Raw genomic sequence first — 22,046 nt, forward strand, 5'->3', positions numbered from 1 at the left:
AGTACCGAAGGCTAGGGACCTAATCAATACAGACATTGGTAATATGTCAGATCTAGAGTTCAGAATGACAATTCTCAAGGTTCTAGCCGGGCTCGAGAAAGGCATGGAAGATATTAGAGAAACCCTCTCGAGAGATATAAAAGCCCTTTCTGGAGAAATAAAAGAACTAAACTCTAACCAAGTTGAAATCAAAAAAGCTATTAATGAGGTGCAATCAAAAATGGAGGCTCTCACTTCTAGGATAAATGAGGCAGAAGAAAGAATTAGTGATATAAGACCAAATGACAGAGAATAAAGAAGCTGAGCAAAAGAGGGACAAACAGCTACTGGACCACGAGGGGAGAATTCGAGAGATAAGTGACACCATAAGACGAAACAACATTAGAATAATTGGGATTCCAGAAGAAGAAGAAAGAGAGAGGGGAGCAGAAGGTATACTGGAGAGAATTATTGGGGAGAATTTCCCCAATATGGCAAAGGGAACGAGCATCAAAATTCTGGAGGTTCAGAGAACGCCCCTCAAAATCAATAAGAATAGGCCCACACCCCGTCATCTAATAGTAAAATTTACAAGTCTCAGTGACAAAGAGAAAATCCTGAAAGCAGCCCGGGAAAAGAAGTCTGTAACATACAATGGTAAAAATATTAGATTGGCAGCTGACTTATCCACAGAGACCTGGCAGGCCAGAAAGAGCTGGCATGATATTTTCAGAGCACAAAACGAGAAAAACATGCAGCCAAGAATACTATATCCAGCTAGGCTATCATTGAAAATAGAAGGAGAGATTAAAAGCTTCCAGGACAAACAAAAACTGAAAGAATTTGCAAATACCAAACCAGCTCTACAGGAAATATTGAAAGGGGTCCTATAAGCAAAGAGAGAGCCTACAAGTGGTAGATCAGAAAGGAACAGAGACCATATACAGTAACAGTCACCTTACAGGCAATACAATGGCACTAAATTCATATCTCTCAATAGTTACCCTGAATGTTAATGGGCTAAATGCCCCTGTCAAAAGACACAGGGTATCAGAATGGATAAAAAAACAAAACCCATCTATATGTTGCCTCCAAGAAACTCATTTTAAGCCCGAAGACACCTCCAGATTTAAAGTGAGGGGGTGGAAAAGAATTTACCATGCTAATGGACATCAGAAGAAAGCAGGAGTGGCAATCCTTATATCAGATCAATTAGATTTTAAGCCAAAGACTATAATAAGAGATGAGGAAGGACACTATATCATACTCAAAGGGTCTGTCCAACAAGAAGATCTAACAATTTTAAATATCTATGCCCCCAACGTGGGAGCAGCCAACTATATAAACCAATTAATAACAAAATCAAAGAAACACATCAACAATAATACAATAATAGTAGGGGACTTTAACACTCCCCTCACTGAAATGGACAGATCATCCAAGCAAAAGATCAGCAAGGAAATAAAGGCCTTAAACGACACACTGGACCAGATGGACATCACAGATATATTCAGAATATTTCATCCCAAAGCAACAGAATACACATTCTTCTCTAGTGCACATGCAACATTCTCCAGAATAGATCACATCCTCGGTCCTAAATCAGGACTCAACCGGTATCAAAAGATTGGGATCATTCCCTGCATATTTTCAGACCACAATGCTCTAAAGCTAGAACTCAACCACAAAAGGAAGTTTGGAAAGAACCCAAATACATGGAGACTAAACAGCATCCTTCTAAAGAATGAATGGTTCAACCGGGAAATTAAAGAAGAATTGAAAAAACTCATGGAAACAAATGATAATGAAAATACAACGGTTCAAAATCTGTGGGACACAACAAAGGCAGTCCTGAGAGGAAAATATATAGCGGTACAAGCCTTTCTCAAGAAACAAGAAAGGTCTCAGGTACACAACCTAACCCTACACCTAAAGGAGCTGGAGAAAGAACAAGAAAGAAACCCTAAGCCCAGCAGGTGAAGAGAAATCATAAAGATCAGAGCAGAAATCAATGATATAGAAACCAAAAAAACAATAGAACAAATCAACGAAACTAGGAGCTGGTTCTTTGAAAGAATTAATAAAATTGATAAACCCCTGGCCCGACTTATCAAAAAGAAAAGAGAAAGGACCCAAATAAATAAAATCATGAATGAAAGAGGAGAGATCACAACTAACACCAAAGAAATACAAACTATTATAAGAACATACTATGAGCAACTCTACGCCAATAAATTTGACAATCTGGAAGAAATGGATGCATTCCTAGAAACATATAAACTACCACAACTGAACCAGGAAGAAATAGAAAGCCTGAACAGACCCATAACCAGTAAGGAGATTGAAACAGTCATTAAAAATCTCCAAACAAACAAAAGCCCAGGGCCAGACGGCTTCCCGGGGGAATTCTACCAAACATTTAAAGAAGAACTAATTCCTATTCTCCTGAAACTGTTCCAAAAAATAGAAATGGAAGGAAAACTTCCAAACTCATTTTATGAGGCCAGCATCACCTTGATCCCAAAACCAGACAAGGATCCCACCAAAAAAGAGAGCTATAGACCGATATCCTTGATGAACACAGATGCGAAAATACTCAACAAAATACTAGCCAATAGGATTCAACAGTACATTAAAAAGATTATTCACCACGACCAAGTGGGATTTATTCCAGGGCTGCAAGGTTGGTTCAACATCCGCAAATCAGTCAATGTGATACAACACATCAATAAAAGAAAGAACAAGAACCATATGATACTCTCAATAGATGCTGAAAAAGCATTTGACAAAGTACAGCATCCCTTCCTGATCAAAACTCTTCAAAGTGTAGGGATAGAGGGCACATACCTCAATATCATCAAAGCCATCTATGAAAAACCCACTGCAAATATCATTCTCAATGGAGAAAAACTGAAAGCTTTTCCGCTAAGGTCAGGAACAAGGCAGGGATGTCCATTATCACCACTGCTATTCAACATAGTACTAGAGGTCCTAGCCTCAGCAATCAGACAACAAAAGGAAATTAAAGGCATCCAAACTGGCAAAGAAGAACTCAAATTATCACTCTTCGCAGATGATATGATACTATATGTGGAAAACCCAAAGGACTCCACTCCAAAACTGCTAGAACTTATACAGGAATTCAGTAAAGTGTCAGGATATAAAATCAATGCACAGAAATCAGTTGCATTTCTCTATACCAACAGCAAGACAGAAGAAAGAGAAATTAAGGAGTCAATCCCATTTTCAATTGCACCCAAAACCATAAGATACGTAGGAATAAACCTAACCAAAGAGACACAGAATCTATACTCAGAAAACTATAAAGTACTCATGAAAGAAATTGAGGAAGACACAAAGAAATGGAAAAATGTTCCATGCTCCTGGATTGGAAGAATAAATATTGTGAAAATGTCTATGCTACCGAAAGCAATCTACACATTTAATGCAATTCCTATCAAAGTACCATCCATCTTTTTCAAAGAAATGGAACAAATAATGCTAACATTTATATGGAACCAGAAAAGACCTCGAATAGCCAAAGGGATATTGAAAAAGAAAGCCAACGTTGGTGGCATCACAATTCCGGACTTCAAGCTCTATTACAAAGCTGTCGTCATCAAGACAGCATGGTACTGGCACAAAAACAGACACATAGATCAATGGAACAGAATAGAGAGCCCAGAAATAGACCCTCAACTCTATGGTCAACTCATCTTCGACAAAGCAGGAAAGAATGTCCAATGGAAAAAAGACAGCCTCTTCAATAAATGGTGCTGGGAAAATTGGACAGCCACATGCAGAAAAATGAAATTGGACCATTTCCTTACACCACACACAAAAATAGACTCAAAATGGATGAAGGACCTCAATGTGCGAAAGGAATCCATCAAAATCCTTGAGGAGAACACAGGCAGCAACCTCTTTGACCTCTGCCGCAGCAACATCTTCCTAGGAACAACGCAAAAGGCAAGGGAAGCAAGGGCAAAAATGAACTATTGGGATTTCATCAAGATCAAAAGCTTTTGCACAGCAAAGGAAACAGTTAACAAAATCAAAAGACAACTGACAGAATGGGAGAAGATATTTGCAAACGACATATCAGATAAAGGACTAGTGTCCAGAATCTATAAAGAACTTAGCAAACTCAACACCCAAAGAACAAATAATCCAATCAAGAAATGGGCAGAGGACATGAACAGACATTTCTGCAAAGAAGACATCCAGATGGCCAACAGACACATGAAAAAGTGCTCCATATCACTCGGCATCAGGGAAATACAAATCAAAACCACAATGAGATATCACCTCACACCAGTCAGAATGGCTAAAATCATCAAGTCAGGAAATGACAGATGCTGGCGAGGATGCGGAGAAAGAGGAACCCTCCTACACTGTTGGTGGGAATGCAAGCTTGTGCAGCCACTCTGGAAAACAGCATGGAGGTTCCTCAAAATGTTGAAAATAGAACTGCCCTATGACCCAGCAATTGCACTATTGGGTATTTACCCTAAGGATACAAACGTAGTGATCCAAAGGGGCACATGCACCCGAATGTTTATAGCAGCAATGTCCACAATAGCCAAACTATGGAAAGAACCTAGATGTCCATCAACAGATGAATGGATCAAGAAGATGTGGTATATATACACAATGGAATACTATGCAGCCATCAAAAGAAATGAAATCTTGCCATTTGCGACAACATGGATGGAACTAGAGCGTATCATGCTTAGCGAAATAAGTCAAGCAGAGAAAGACAACTATCATATGATCTCCCTGATATGAGGAAGTGGTGATGCCACATGGAGGCTTAAGTGGGTAGGAGAAGAATCAATGAAACAAGATGGGATTGGGAGGGAGACAAAACATAAGTGACTCTTAATCTCACAAAACAAACTGAGGGTTGCTGGGGGGAGGGGGTTTGGGAGAAGGGGGTGGGATTATGGACATTGGGGAGGGTATGTGCTTTGGTGAGTGCTGTGAAGTGTGTAAACCTGGTGATTCACAGACCTGTACCCCTGGGGATAAAAATATATGTTTATAAAAAATAAAAAATTAATTTAAAAAAAAAAAAAGAAAAAGAAATGGCCAGGCCCAAGCGTCCCACTTTTGGGAGTTGCTGGTTACTTTATTGTGATGTATTTTATTTTTTAATTTATTTTCTTTGTTTCATATTAAATCATATTTTAAAGCTTGATGATAAAACACGCAACTCAAAATTTTTTAGGTAGACTAAGTATTGTGCTATGCTCAGTATTCGACTGATCCCACCATCCATGAGGCTAAATTTGACACCCCTGCTTAAGTTATGAATTTTCTGAATGTATTCTGTGTGGGTTCTTAGGAATATCAAATATCCCCAGTTCTTCATCAGTCATACATCTGATGATTTTGACATCAATTGTAAATTTTTGTCTGACTCAGTATGTTCATGAGGGTTTGTCAAATTTTTTGTTTCTAGCACATTACTCATTCTCCATTTACTGGTGGCCCTTTTTAAAGTTAAAATTGTCCCTCAATAGCAGAGTTATTTAGTTGGTGTTCTATTTGTCAGACTGCTGATCGGACTCACTTACATCTACGCCAGAGGCGGGTAGATTTCCATAGATCTTAGAGGATTATTTGGGAATAAAGGATTATGAAGACTGCAAATAATACTGAAATAATTCAGAAAAAAATTATAGACACATATGTGTCTATATACATATATTATTCTATACATACATATGAAGAAAGAGAATGATCTTGAAAATGGGTTAAAATAGTAACATGGGAATCTGAGTAAAGGTCTCTGAGAGTTCTTTACACAGTTTTGAAACTTTTCCACATATTTGAAATTATATCTAAGTAAAAATTACATTTCAGAAAACTAATAAACACATGACAATACATAGTTGTGTGGCACCTGAGTGGCTCAGTCAGTTGAGCATCCAACTCTTGATTTCAGCTCACGTCACGATCTCAGAGTCCTGGGACTGAGCCCTGTGTCAGGCTCCACACTCAGCAGGAACTTGGCTCAAAGTTCTGTCTCCCTCTCCCTCTACCACTCTCCCCAATCTCTCTCTCTCAATCTAAAATAAATAAATATTTAAGAAAAGAAAATACATAGTCAATCGTATCAGTAAGCAACTGAATTAAACATACCAATATTATTTATCATGTGAAATGGGAAAATAATAATCAATTTTCTTTTGAGCATTAGAAAAGGAACATGTTCTTAAATTGCAGTGGAAATATAAATTGATAATATTTTGTGGAGGTAGCTGGTCATACAAACTTAGTCATAAAGTGCACATTACTTTTGAACAATTCTGATTTAAGTAATTATCCCATGAAAAATAAGAAATGTATAAAAATATTTACAATTGTTATGTTCACTTGTATATTACTATTCCCCTGATAAATTTAAAGCAATCCACTTTTACAACAAAAATGAATTAATAAAATAATAGTACAACCTTAGAAACGATTAAAATACAGGCAATGAAATTAAGTTGAAGAGAAATATTTGATAGCATCAGTTATATGAAAGCCTACTACAAAACACTATATTTAACATTGTTTCCAAATTAGCTTAAATTTAAAGGTAATGGCACATAAGTGGCTAGGAGGGAAAAGATAAGGATACATATGATAGGGGGGTAACAATTTCTTGAGGAGCCCAAGCCTGAGACTCTGCCTCCTAGAGTGGGATCTGTGAACTTGCTCAATCAGCCCCATATAGGAAGCTAGTTTATTTAATTATTTTTTAAAATTATTTATTTAAATTCAATGTAGTTAACATATACTGTATTATTAGTTTCAGAAGTAGAATTTAGTGATTCATCAATTGCATACAACACCCAGTGTTCATCACATCGAGTCCACTCCTTAATGCCTGCCCATCACCCAGTTACCCACCGCATCCCAACCATCTCCCCTCCAGCAACCCTCGGTTTGTGTCTTAGAGTTCAGCATCTCTTATGGTTTGTAAGAGGCTAGTTTAGAAGATCCCATCGAAGATCTACTAAAGCCAAAGTCCGGCATGATTCTTTTTAGGAATCAGGATGTTTAAAGAGCCCTTGGTCGATTCTGTGGCATGTTACTGTACAGTTTTTCTGAAAGTAGAACTCTAGGATTAATCAAATGTTGGGCAAGAGTAAATTTAAGCCAATTCAATAAATCAGATTCTAAACAAAGAAGGTTGCTGTTCCTTTTCTCTCTTTCTTCGTGCTTAAAACAATGAGTTTTTCTTTCCTTGCTCAAGCACTGTGTGATTTAATTTCAAAGTGTATTTCCTTATTTTGATTCTCCTGCCCTTGCAACTTCCATAAAAATCAGCTTGGTACCACATAACCTTAGAAGCCATGAATTTTTCTTGATTTTAATTATCTTCTTTGAGTCTAGGGTTCAAGATCCTAACCAGACTCTTGGTTGCATATACACCTCTCTCCAGAACTCTTTTACGCAAAATCCCTGTATGTCCCTTAAATAGCACAGGGCTACTACAGACTCCCCATCTTTCAGTCTTCCTTAACTCCCAAAGACCTTTGTTGCATCTCTAATCACCTGTGGGCACTTTCATATGAGTTGCCATCAACTCTTTTTTTTTTTTTTTTTTAAGATTTATTTATTTATTTGACACAGAGAGAGAGACAGCAAGAGTGGAAACACAAGTGGAGGGGGGAGGGTAATGGGAGAGGGAGAAGCAGGGTTCTTGCCAAGCAGGGAGCCAGATGTGGGACTCCATCCCAGGACCATGGGATCATGACCTGAGCTGAAGGCAGACGTTTAATTACTGAGCCACCCACATACCCCATTGGTTGCCACCAACTCTTAAATAATTTTATTGTTTGCAGTGCTAAGCCTACTTCTAAAATCTGTCCAGAAATCCACATTTAAACACCCATCATATCCAGGTATGAATATATAGTCTCTTAGTTCCAGAGACTTTCTCAGATTTATTCTGATTCAGAGGTCCCCTTTTTGCCCAAACTGTTGGAAACAGTCCATGGAGAATCTCAGAAGATTGGGGAAAAAAAAAAAAAAAAGAAAAAAGAAAAACAACAACAAAAAAAGAAAAACAAAAACAAAAAACAAACAAAACAAACAAAAACAGCTACTTTGTATGAGTCATATTCAGTTATTCCACATCTAGGAAAATAAATTAAGAAAATAAGCAAAAGTTATTCCTCAGTATACATGCACAAAAATGTCAATTGTAATAGTGTTTACAAAAATATATATTAGAAAATACTTTTATTACCTGTATGAAACCCTCTGTGGCTAAGTTTCTTCCACTGTAAGATAAGGATAATAATTATACTTATTTAAAAGGTGCCTGGGTGTCTCAGTGGGTTAAGCCTCTGCCTTCGGCTCAGGTCATGATCTCAGGGTCCTGGGTTCAAGCCCCACATTGGGCTCTCTGCTCAGCAGGGAGTCTGCGTCCTCCTCTCTCTCTCTCTCTGCCTGCCTCTCTGGCTACTTGTGATCTCTCTCTGTCAAATAAATAAATAAAATCTTTAAAAAAATGTTGTTTTGAGCTTTAAATGAGTTAATATATTTAAGCTGCTTAGCACAGTGTTTGCAAATTACAGTTTTTATTTAAAACTATTATCATTAAAATAATAAATGGTACAATAAATTATGGTATGCTAACTATAATACATCACTCAGTCTTCAAAGTACTTAATAAAAATTAATATGATGAAATAAAATAAAAGGCAGGAAACAAATTTATGATACCTATTTGACTATTGCTATATATAACTCTATAATTATATGCATACATTTTTAGAAGGCTAGAATGAAATACAGCAAATGATCTTTTTCATCTCTGTGATACGTAAAATGTAGAAATATACTTTTTATAATCCATATTTTCTTTAGAGAAGGTATTATTCTTGTCAAAAAATAAATGACAACAACATACAGAGGATTAATAAAAGATTAAGGTATTTTATGACATCAATATATGCCTAAGGAAGACTAATGTATAATATGGGATTAGTATTTCCCACTCTTTCAAATCTCCTTGAGTGCTGCTATCTAGAAAGAAACAGCCCATAGTAACTAAGTTACAATAAAAGCTTAGAAGCAAAAAGCCAGCCTCATAGGCTAACTGCAAATGAGCAGAGTCAAGACCATAATGGCTGTCTTTCCATAGCTTCAGCATATATGCTTGCAAAATCTGAGCAATGTTAATGCTTGTCAAGAGTCTTATGGTATTTTAGGAATGTCACTTTCGAGGCATACCCGACAGCAACATGATCCTCATCATCCACGGTGTCAAGTAGCAGAATAACACTTCCCTAACCCTGAAACAAGACTCTCACGGCATTCAACCCACATGATCCGCTGGATATATGTGTACAAAAAAAAAAAAAAAAAAAAAAAGGCGATGTCACAGAAGTAAAACAGCTGTTGTATGTTGAGCCACAAAGAAAGAGACCCTCAAATAAAACAGGAGGAAAAAAATGCACTGAAATAATGCATCAGGTAATGTGGCATAGTTGAGAAATCTGAGAAAACAAACTAAAGGGGCAATCATAGGTAAAGGTGGCCCACTGAAGCAAAAATGCTGAGTTGAGGAAAAATAGCCAGTTTTTGTAGTCAGTTGATATTGCTAGTCAGCCAATTCAAACATGAGTTAAAAATAAAAATCTGCTGGGACTCCTGGGTGACTCAGTCGGTTAAGTGGCTTCCTTTGGCTCAGGTCCTGATCCCAGGGTAGGGTCCTGGAATCAAGTCGGACATTGGGCTCCTTGCTCAGCGGAGAGCCTGCCCTCTCCCTCTTCCCCTGCTCATGGGTGTAGTGTCTCTCTCTCTCCCTCCTTCTCTGTCAAATAAATAAAAACTTAAAAGAAATGCTTATAACAGATTATTTTATTGCTTAGCTTTCTATTTAATGATGAAAAGGAAATATGTGTATATACGTGATATATTTTACACGGGGAGTCGATATGAGGAAAATGGAAAAATGTTCTGCCGAAATTCACAACCAAAATCATCCCTTGACAACTGTCAGATGTGAGAATAAGCCACTCCAGCATGGAAAACAGTGCAGCAGAGCTGTGTTGGAGAGAATTTTGACAATTGCATACAAAATCCCACTTACTAAACCAATTAACTCTCTTTCACCTTTTTTTTTTTTTTTTTAAGATTTGCTTATTTTAGAGAGAGAGAGAGCACAAGCAGGAGGGGCAGAGACAGAGGGAGAGAGAATCTCAAGCAGACTCCACACCAATGAGTGTGGAACCCCAGGTGGGGTTCCATCTCACAACCCTGAGACCAAGACCTGAGCTGAAAACCAAGTCAGATGCTTAACCAACTGCTCCATCCAGGTGCCCCAGAATGACTACATTTTAGACGAGATCGGGTGTGTTCAGGTGGTAATGGCTGTAGGCCAGAATGACTACATTTTAAACAGAAATCCCATCAATTTATAAAGCATTGCTTAATTGTCATTATACACCTTTTAAAAAGCCCTTCCTTCTTTAGATAAACCATATATTTTATAACTTTCATGTGACTAGGTTGTCTATATGAACTATATTCTAAAGGCCTTACAAATCATTGTGATCGGGAGGTTTTTTAATCTCATAAATACCTCCTGAGTAGCAATTTTTGCAGAAAAGATATTTTTTAAGACCAAAGTGGCTATTAACTTGTAAGCAATTGACATGAAATGACATCAGACAGATCTAAATTAAAATTTTGATTCCAACAACTACTAGTTGTTGGATACTACAACAAGTATCTTATCTTTATAAGCCTTATAAGCCTTAGCTCCTTCATCTGAAAAACACAGTTAATGATATTTAACATATATTTTTGGAATAAAGTAAAATAATTTATGTAACTCAACGATAATGATTGGCACAAGATAGTATCAATAACAAATGACAGTTCTTACACTTGCATGTTTGAAATTTTAGCACAGTATTAAAAACAAAAACAGGTTTACCTACAATTACATGCCTACTAATTAGTCCATAGTGAGCCAAAAAGTGAGAGATTTAAAAGTGAAAGCTATCATTTGCAAGAGATAAAGAATGTAACTGTGTTGAGAAATCAAGCATTAAAAGTTTTTCTTTTTCATTTTCCCAAATATATATTTCAAGGTAGGTAAGCCTGAAATTTAAAACTACATCCCTGAGAATTCATATTCTTTCTGCTGACAGAGGTATCTTTTTAAGAGTTTGAAAATTGTTCATTGTATTTTTTTTTTCTTGACCAGAAAATTGTGGCTTCTCATCACATTTGACTACCTGCAGGACCCCGACAGAAAATTACAAATGCTGAGATTTATAGAACTTAAATAAGTATTGGGATACAGGGCTTGGAAGGATATACATAACAGAGACATTCATTCAATTAATGTAACTAATCTTTTGATTTGCATAGCTTTATTTACAGAGTAATTATTTTGTTTCCAGTTTTCTCTTTTGCACTCCTTGATAACTACATGAAAGGCACAGGTTGAAGGTACAAAGAATTTCAGTACTAAATTTCTTTAGAACCATGTGTACGTCTTTAAATCTTAAAATGAACACCACCCCCCCCCCCCACAAATGTATATTCTATAAAAAAGGGGAAAGACCTTAAAAGTTCTGGTGGTATTTAAAAAGGAAAACACATGCATTCTCTGTTCAGTTTCAGCTTCTGTTAAAGAAGCTTCTGTATCGTTTTTTTTTTTTTCTTCACTCTGAAATGAACGGCTGCAATCGTAAAGCATGAATCTGGTAATACTTTTGTAAATGAATCACTATTGCATTCATACCATTAGCCTCTGAACAGATGTCAGAAAGTAAAGATTGGCTGCCTCTAGATCAAGTTGCTGCTGCCAACTCTCGCGAGCTTTGTCAGTAACAGTTGATTGTAATGTCAGTGCAGTCCAATTTACAGGCTGGAGCAGCAGCTGCATACTGCTTTTCCCTGAAGTATTACATGATTTCCACTCCTTGCAAACTTTATCATCTTTGTTGCAGTGAGTCAGGTAAGCTGCTCTGAATTTACATGTTCCTGTAGAGATGCAACTTACTGTGAAGCTCATTCTGTAAGGAGGATTGTTATCCCTTCACTTGTTTGCTGTGCCCCTTTGGTGCTCTGTGGAAAACAGTTATTGCAAATGGGACAGATGAAGCAAGCAAGCAGACACATGCATAAGATCTGCCTATTATTCAGGGAACGCTAACTGAGCCCATTTTAACTGCTGAGGAAATAATTAATTTATTCAACTTTGTGTAAAGGACCATAGCACTTGTGGAATCACTGTGGTATATGTTCCTAGTGTGCTCCCTAAGGGAAAACATTTTTATGCTGTATTTTACCCTTAAATCCACGATTCAGTGAATCTCTTTCTCTTCTGAAAAGAGTAACAAAAGTCTTTGACTAGTCTTAGTTTATTTTCTTTTTTCTTTGTTTGTTTTTTTGTTTTTTATTTTTTAAGTGAAATGAAATGAATAGTTCTCTTATTGTCTGGTTTGACAGGGTACTTTTCTTAATCAACAATTTGTCATCTGAAACTATCAACTGGCAAAGAATAAAGTCAAAGTTTTTTTTTTATATCTAAAGGAAAATTATGTTTCCTAACTTGATTTACAAACTTTACCCCCTTGGTTCTAATTGTCCTTTTTTTTATTAGTGCATTTAAATTGCAGCAAAATATTGTAAATTTGCTATTATTTCTACTATTATAGAAACAATGAGCAAATACAGATTTTTTAGTCTTGTAAATCTACCTTTACTTTGATGGTATCAGTTCTTGTTTAATCAGAGAATTAAGCATTGAGTATAAAATGCATGAATGATTAAAAGTAAACTGAAATGCAGAATTATTTCATTGTTTATGATTTCTATTTATAATTTATTTTTTATTTCAAAAGTAGACCTTCCAAATTTTTATGAACATATTACATAATAATAGACTCAACTAGGAGTTACTAGTCTGTATAATGGCTTGCATAATCTAAACTATCTCATACTTATGATAAGTATGATATTTCATTTATGTAAATAGTTACTTGTTTAAGGATGAGCATGTGTTTTTAAAGAGTTGCTTTATACTTTAAATGAAAATCTTTAGACTTCTCTGTGAATTTGAAATAACGTCACCTTTGAATGACAAATAAAATTGCTCATTGGATTTGCTAAGTTATTTTGTTTTCCTGATTTTTTGTTGTTTTATTGTTGTTTACTTTTAATGTCCTGCCTCTTTAACTGTAAGAAAATATTTGAGATCTATTCCACATCTATGCCAGTTTTTAAAATATGAGTTAATAATATCTTTACAAGTCACATCTTGCTTATCAATTTAGTTTCTACTTTGAGTCATTTTTGACAATTATTAATAACATATTTAAATTTTATGTTGTATTCATATTAATGCTGTATGACAAAAATCTGCTCATTCTTATAAAAACTGAAGGATGTTAGAGAATTATAATTGAATAGATGTCAACCTAACACCAGATTCAACTTTCAAAGAAGATCCAAGATATCTCTCTAATATTAAACATTTGAATTATTTGCCTGATGAAAAGTTTGTGAATGTTCTTCCTGATTAAGGACAGATAGGGATCTTAGATTTCTCATACCTAATATAGTGTCTTCTGTCTGTACACGTTCTTTTAGTGACTAGTGGGTATCTGAGGGATCCATGTGGTATAGTCTATTTATAAACAGACTTCCTTAATTCCCCACTTCAGATAGCCTGCAAAAAAACAAGCTTTTTAGGTTTGGTATAAAGGCTTAATTGTTTAATTTGACCAAATACATTTCAGAGGCGCTTGTTCTAGATCACATTATCTAGATGGCTTTTGTCCCACTATTTTATGAAGGTTTGTTTTTATATAGAAATACATATTATAACTTTTTAAAAAAAACAGGAAAATTACACTCAGAGAAAACTGTTACCATCTTTTAAGAAGTCCTTGGGTGGCCAGTCGTTTTGAAAATGTGGCTGATAATCAACCATGGCAAATATATGGCAAGTTAAATAGCTCTTTCTTCCAATCATTTCATTATAGCCATGTTTTACGGCACAACATATATTTCTTAAAATTGATACTACTTTCAAAATTAAATCAAAAATGAAAAAAAGTAATTTTTTGCCTTTTTTATTTTCAATGCTATATTGTTAAAAGTTTGAAATATTTCCCCAAAATCACCAGGAGATTTTGATATCCCAGATCACTTGATAACTTTGGAATACTATAGTCTTCATTATCTTTCAGGTATTTCCTTCTTCCCATGCTCATCATTCACTTTCTCTTGCATTTCCAAACAAAGACTCTTTGCCTTTCTTTCAGAAACTGTAGCGTAAGTTAAGTGATCTATTTCAGATACTCGGTGATAATTTGTATGAAAATTTTCCCATTCTTTATCATGTATTATGTATTCTCAGAGTTTAAATTGTTTATCAAATGTGACATCAACCAACTTGCACCCAAATTTATTGAAAAAAAGAAGTTTTATTTAATGTTTTAATTATTAGTAAAGATTTAGATATATAGACTAATCACATTTTCTTAGTGATTCATCTTTTGATTATTTAATACTGTGATAACATATACAAAAAATACAGAGCAACCTGTTAGAATAGAGAATACCAGATTATGAAAAGAACAACATAATGCTTATTTAAATCAGTACTACAGCTAACTATAAAAATATTACCCTACACTAATAATGTGTATGTGAGCATATACATACTTTCATATTAAAGTCTAGACTTTATAGTATGGTGTATTAATGCTCCACTAGGTAACATGATGGTGAGCTGGAATTATATTACCATTCTTTCAGGGAATATATGATTACCATGATACTCTTTGAATGTTATTAATTACATTATTTGTGAGGTGAGGACTCATAGATCGTAGCTGAGAAAGCAAGATTATTATTCACATTAATCATACTATACAACATCATCTATTCAGCACAAATATAAATAAAAACATACAAGAAAATCAAGCTAGGTGACATATGAATGAGATTATAGACTTTCACATCTTATAGTAGATATGTTTTAAAATATTCAAGTAAAATTGTTACATTTATTAAATACATACAAAACCAAAATGTTTTGGTAGTATTATACTTGCTGTGCAATAAAATTATTAAACCGTGCAACAAACATTTGAAAATTAACAGAGACCAGAAGTTATTAACATTAGGTGTTTGTTTTATAAAGGTAAAATGATATTTATATAAAACCACAAATACACACACACAAAAACAGATGATCTTTACTTTAGATTCAGAAGAACATTGCTTGAATTGGGCCACAGGGAGAAATGAATACAACCAGAGATGCTGCAATTAATCTGTTGAAATGCAGCTTAGAAAAAACCCGCTTTGTGTTTTAATTCTTATTTTCTTTCCAAAGCAGGTTTTTAAAAAGAAACAAAAAAATCCATTGTAGCACTTTGTTCTCCAAATGTCACCTCCATCTATTTGAAAGGGCTTGGAAATTATCAGAAGGAAAAAAAAATAAGACTATGATAGCTATGACTCTAAAACTCCTAAATTGTCAGAAATACAAAATTTCATTAATAAGTGTTAAGACTCTAAGAACTTTTACATTATTGTTATATTATCATGGAATTATGATATGATATGATTATATTATATCATAATCAGAATAATATAATAAATATTATATTATAAATATTATATTATATCATATCATAATAGTATAGAAATCATAAATAACATGATAGTATAGAATAGTATTAAAATATTATATAGTTCAATAATATATTTAATAGTCTTAACACAGATTCAATTGTATCAAAACTGATAACATAAAATAATGTCATGATTTTATTTCTTAAAATCTTATTATTTTTATACTTATTATATATAGACATATATGTGTGTGTATATACACACACACATATAAATACATATATGGACATTGATAGAATTAGATGTATATATATAGATATGTAGATATAGAAACACCCATAAATACACTAAACAAAATACTGTACAACTGATCAGGTTATCCAGATCTTTTGGGGGGACTCAAAAAATACTTGTTGATCAATAACTGTACTATTAGCAGCGGTGAATGAGGTTGATTTAAAATGTGAGAATCCTAACCCTGAAAGAGTTTTCAGAATAATACTTTATTCTCTCTACCTTCTGAGACAATCTAAATTAAAAAAAAAAACAAAACAAAAAACACTAATACAAATTCTCAATGCTCACAGCACTAGCTTCTTAGGCACCTTAGACACATAGACTGTATTTAAAATTACAGTATCAAAAAATAATACAGAAAAAAATTTTGTACATTTATGGACCTTTGTTATTATTGTGTGCATGAAAATCAGTATTTGTATTTGACTGTTTTAATCAGGTTTTCTTTCAGTTATACAAAGATGTTATTTCTTTTAAATGATATGGGCATTTCATTTTTGTGTTCCTTTTTGTCATGTAAAGTTTCAGAATCTGATTTTTAGGTTTTATTAATTTTAAAGAAATTCTGGTGTGCAATATGAATTTTTTTAAAGATAGATTTATTTATTTGAGGAAGAGAGAGCATGCAGAGCATGAGTGGGGGGCAGGAGTAGGAGAAGGGGGAGGGAGAGAAGCAGACTCCCTACTGAGCTTAGAGCCCTATGCAGCTAGATCTCATGACCCATGAGATCATGACCTGAGCTGAAACCAACTCACTGAGCCACCCAGGTGCTCCACATTATGAATTTGTTTTTAATTTTTTATTTTTTATAAACATATATTTTTATCCCCAGGGGTACAGGTCTGTGAATCACCAGGTTTACACACTTCACAGCACTCACCAAAGCACATACCCTCCCCAATGTCCATAATCCCACCCCCTTCTCCCAACCTCCCTCCCCCCAGCAACCCTCAGTTTGTTTTGTGAGATTAAGAGTCACTTATGGTTTGTCTTCCTCCCAATCCCATCTTGTTTCATTGATTCTTCTTCTACCCACTTAAGCCCCCATGTTGCATCACCACTTCCTCATATCAGGGAGATCATATGATAGTTGTCTTTCTCTGCTTGACTTATTTCGCTAAGCATGATACGCTCTAGTTCCATCCATGTTGTCGCAAATGGCAAGATTTCATTTCTTTTGATGGCTGCATAGTATTCCATTGTGTATATATACCACATCTTCTTGATCCATTCATCTGTTGATGGACATCTTGGGAGAGCTGGAGTAGCCTAGAGGTTAAATGCACAGAGGGTGGAACCAAGCTCCACATAATGAATTTTTAACAAAACTTTGATTTCCATAAGCAACCTTTTCATGTCATCAATAAATATTATTTAATAAAATGTCAAATAGTTTTGATTTCGTAAGGCTCAAAGATTCCTTTTTCTTCTTCTCCTCTTTCCAATAATTCCTCAGCATTAGTCCTCTTAATCTCACTTATTTTGTCCACTAACAAAATGCAAGTAATCTGACCATGTTAACACATGTAACCTCACCAGTTGCATATACTTTGATCAATTAACAAATAACAGATATGCATTGAGTAATCCCTGCATGTAAAATTCTTTTGAAGTATCTGCTCAAACATTGTATTATCAGCTGCTGGTTCTTCCATTAACATTGTAGTTCAGCTAGAGAAGGCTTTCTTCATTACTCACTTTCAGGGAAATTGTCTGGTATATATCCACAGTTCTCTCTCCCAGTTTTTCCCATAGTTCTTTACAGTGGCAGCAGATTTGTTAGTATTCACAATTTTTAAAATTGATGACAACAGTTGCATTTTTGTTACTTAATATTCAATGAATAGATTGTCCGAATTCTCTTCTGGATTGTGTAGAGGAAGAAACCAGGAGGCAAAAAGAACCACAGGAGGGACCATGGAAAAAGAAAATGCTATTAACAGAAGTCTAAGGACCTTTAAAGGTTCTCAATCTACTTCACAGTCTGTCAAGAGTCAGCTGACCATGAATAGAACTGTACATATTTCAGAGAACACATGAGCTTATATTTTCTCCTCTAACTGAAGTAGAAATGATATCTTCATGAGTTGACTACCACTTAATGCCACTTTTGGTGGGTCTGTGTATGATTAAAAAAGTATATATACCCGGGACAAATTTCCTCCTTAAAATACTAAATCTTCCTTACAGAAACTTGATAATGAATCTTCCCAAAGTGAAATAATTTGTAATTTCCATTCCACTTATTCCTGTTCTAAATTGAAAACTGAAATATCCCCAAGCATTTTCTGTGTGTGTGTGTGTGTGTGTGTATGTGTGTGTGTTTGTTTAACAAAATCTTTATAGTAGTAGCAGATTTATTAGTTTTCATAATTGGCAGGATTAATAAGAACTACTGTATTTCAGTTAATTATCATAAATAAAATATAATACTTGATGCAAGAAGCTTTTAAAACTTTCTAATTACCTCTCTTTCAGAAATCAAAATGCAGAGCAAGCATACAATCATAAGCATCCGATTTCTCTTGCGGTTTCTTCTGTTCTGGGTGCTTATTGGGAAGTCACACACAGAAGAAGACATCATAATTACCACCAAGAATGGAAAAGTCAGAGGGATCAACTTGCCAGTTCTAGGTGGCACGGTAACAGCCTTTCTTGGAATTCCCTATGCACAGCCACCTCTTGGTAGACTTCGATTCAAAAAGCCACAGTTCTTGACCAAGTGGTCTGATACTTGGAATGCCACAAAGTATGCAAATTCTTGCTATCAGAACACAGATCAGAGTTTCCCAGGTTTCCCTGGATCAGAGATGTGGAACCCAAACACGGATCTCAGTGAAGACTGTTTATATCTGAATGTGTGGGTTCCAACACCTAAACCGAAAAATACGACTGTAATGATCTGGATCTATGGTGGTGGTTTTCAAACCGGAACATCATCTTTGCCTGTTTATGATGGCAAATTTCTAGCTTGGGTTGAAAGAGTTATTGTAGTTTCAATGAACTATAGGGTGGGTGCCCTAGGATTCTTAGCTTTACCAGGAAATCCCGAGGTACCAGGGAACATGGGCTTGTTTGATCAACAGTTGGCACTTCAGTGGGTCCAAAAAAATATAGCAGCCTTTGGTGGAAATCCTAAAAGTGTAACTCTCTTTGGAGAAAGTGCAGGAGCAGGTTCAGTTAGCCTTCATTTACTTTCTCCTAGAAGTCAGCCATTGTTTACCAGAGCCATTCTGCAAAGTGGATCCTCTAATGCCCCTTGGGCAGTGATGTCTCCTGATGAAGCCAGGAACAGAACGTTGACCTTAGCGAAATATATTGGTTGCTCTAAAGAAAATGAGACAGAGATAATCAAATGCCTTAGAAACAAAGATCCCCAGGAAGTTCTACTGAATGAAGTCTTGGTTGTCCCCTCTGATCCACTTTTGTCTGTAAACTTTGGTCCAATTGTGGATGGTGATTTTCTCACTGACATGCCAGATACACTACTCCAACTTGGACAGTTCAAAAAAGCACAGATCTTGGTGGGTGTTAATAAAAATGAAGGGACAGCTTTTTTAGTATACGGTGCTCCAGGTTTCAGCAAAGATAACAACAGTATCATAACTAGAAAAGACTTTCAAGAAGGTTTAAAGATGTATTTTCCAGGAGTGAGTGAATTTGGAAGGGAATCAATCCTTTTTTATTATGTGGACTTGTTAGATGATCAGAGAGCTGAAAAATACCGTGACGCATTGGATGATGTTCTTGGGGATTATAATATCATATGCCCTGCCTTGGAGTTCACCAAAAAGTTCTCAGAATTGGGAAATAATGCCTTTTTCTACTATTTTGAACACCGATCCTCCCAACTTCCTTGGCCAGAATGGATGGGAGTGATGCATGGTTACGAAATCGAATTTGTCTTTGGTTTACCTCTGGAAAGAAGAGCTAATTACACAAAAGCTGAGGAAATTTTGAGTAGATCCATAATGAAACACTGGGCAAATTTTGCAAAATATGGGTAAGTGCTGATTTTTGTGATTGTTCTTGTTTGATTTTATTTGGTTTTTGCTTAGCTTTGCTTGTTGTCTGGTATAGGTGTCATTAAAGGCACATAAATGTTTTAATTATTTACTCTTTTTGGACCATAAACTACTTTTGGTTTTTATAATTTTTTTATAATTTTTAATAATTTTTATAATTTTGGTTTTTGTAATATACTTTTATAATTTTATTCTATTAAATAATATTAATAATATTATTATATTATATAATGAATTTCAATTTCTTACATCAGGGTGGTTAAAAGAAATCACGAAGAACTTTTATAAAAAATATTTTCTGATTTCATTTCTAAAATACTGCAAAGGACTGTAGTAATATTAGCCAAAGTTTATATGCAAATAGATGTTAACTTTGAAAGCTAAAGTTTTAGTGACCATACTTTTAAACCTCAAAGTCTATAGTGTTTCGAGGTTTAGGGAAGTGTAGGAATGTATCTTCTCCTCATACTCATAAGCAAAGGTAGTGGTAACTGCTAGGTGGAAAAACACATTGCCATTCAGGAAAATCAAAGGGCAAAACAGTGTTGGGGTTGGCCCTCAGATTACTTCAAATACAAACGCAGAATTTGGCATTTTATCAATTTTTTCCTAATAGGTTTATTCAGAGCTCTCAGGTGACCTGTGTTGGACAGGAGCAGCTACAAGGGTCTTCAGGTTTAGCTAAACTGCTTTTGGCTTGAGCAATCATATAGCTGACATTAGCTAGTGAGAAACATGATAGAAGAACATATTTTTTCCTTATATGTTATAAATATTCTGATATTATGTCCCCAAGAGTCAGAAAAAAATAATTTGTTAAATGTATTTTCTTATTTGTGTCTCTTAAATATACAAATGTATGTGTATAGAAAATAAGGGTTTTTTTGTAACCCCCAAAAGAATTTTATACATTGGGATAATTCGTATCAAAGAGAAAAACAAAAGAAATAGAAATTTGAGCATCTATTTTTAAAATACTGTGAGTACTTGCAGAAACTCACAAATTAATAGATGCATTAATCCAATCTGTCATATTATCTTTTATAATTGGGGAGAATGTTGATAGTGATGCTATTGCGTTCTAGTTTTCTCTTCCAACCTCCATCTGAAATTCATTATTTCATGTCACTAAATATATCTTCTACAAAGTTCTTATATGGTATAATTTTTCTCAAAAATTTCTAATGCTATCCATTGTGTCTAAAGCAAAAATTCTTCATTCTGTCATTAAAAGACATCTATAATCTTACTGCAACCCATAATCTCCAACAATACCTGGTTTCTTGCTGGGCCAGTTATCTCATGAATGCCAAAGATTTCAAGCTTAATATACCTTCCAGTCTTGTTCTTGTTCTGCTCCCTGTTTAGAACAGCTACCCCTCTCCTTTTTAATGACATGAGTCCTACTCTTTTTTTAAGGTCCTGAGCACCCAGAAGTTTCACCTAGCGTATCTTTAATTCTTAGAGTTGTAATTGCTTCAGACCTCTTTTTCACTCTCAACAGAAGTTACTGACCATAACTTGTCTTGGTGAGCTTTTTCATTGTATGCTGAGCTTCCCAAACTAGGCTGAACTAGCTTCTGAAAAGAGAAACTGATTTTACTGGAAACTCATTAAAGTACTGGGTGGGTATGTGACATATTTATCAAATATTTGGTTGTCAAACCATTGAACAAAAACAGGTTAAGGCTAGAATGAGTAAAAAACATACATATGTTCAAGACACGTGGGCTATTAATTGTAGTTGTGCAATATCTTATGACTTCTCCACGTCATTTTCTGCTGAAGAGGGATCATCATTTCTAGAGAAGCATTAGAGTTATTTCTGTCTCATTCTGTTCTCGCCCTAAAGACTATATCCATATTAAATCATTTTATTATGTTTTAAATTCTTTCTTACAATTCTAGAGAGTATTTAAGGAGATATTTTTCTTAAAATTATTGATGCCTGTAATTTTTAAAGAACTTTATTTTGCATGTTGAAATCATCAAGGAATTTATACTTTCTTATGTCACAATGGAGAATACTGAGAATCAGATGTAATGAATATCTTGACACACAGCAACAGTTCAAAGAGAGAATCTTTGATGCTCAATGGAATAGATTGTTGAATTCTAATCTACTTCCA

At 34.9% G+C, this 22,046-nt stretch overlaps 1 protein-coding gene across 3 annotated transcripts in view; it reads left to right on the forward strand.

Annotated features, from left to right (window-relative positions):
• Positions 1–11,805: 11,805 nt before the first annotated feature.
• The window catches only part of BCHE (butyrylcholinesterase), a 61,023-nt gene continuing 50,782 nt past the window's right edge, over positions 11,806–22,046 (forward strand). For all 3 annotated transcript variants that reach the window (XR_004285561.1, XM_032341993.1, XM_032342009.1), the window contains exons 1-2: positions 11,806–11,959; positions 18,371–19,895. Coding sequence is in view for 2 of the 3 variants with exons in the window: in XM_032341993.1 (XP_032197884.1) it covers positions 11,845–11,959; positions 18,371–19,895 (1,640 nt within the window). In the remaining variant the exon portion in view is untranslated. The remainder of the gene's footprint in view (positions 11,960–18,370; positions 19,896–22,046) is intronic.

This window comes from Mustela erminea, chromosome 1 (assembly GCF_009829155.1).
Source record: "Mustela erminea isolate mMusErm1 chromosome 1, mMusErm1.Pri, whole genome shotgun sequence".
NCBI classification, from domain to species: domain Eukaryota; kingdom Metazoa; phylum Chordata; class Mammalia; order Carnivora; family Mustelidae; genus Mustela; species Mustela erminea.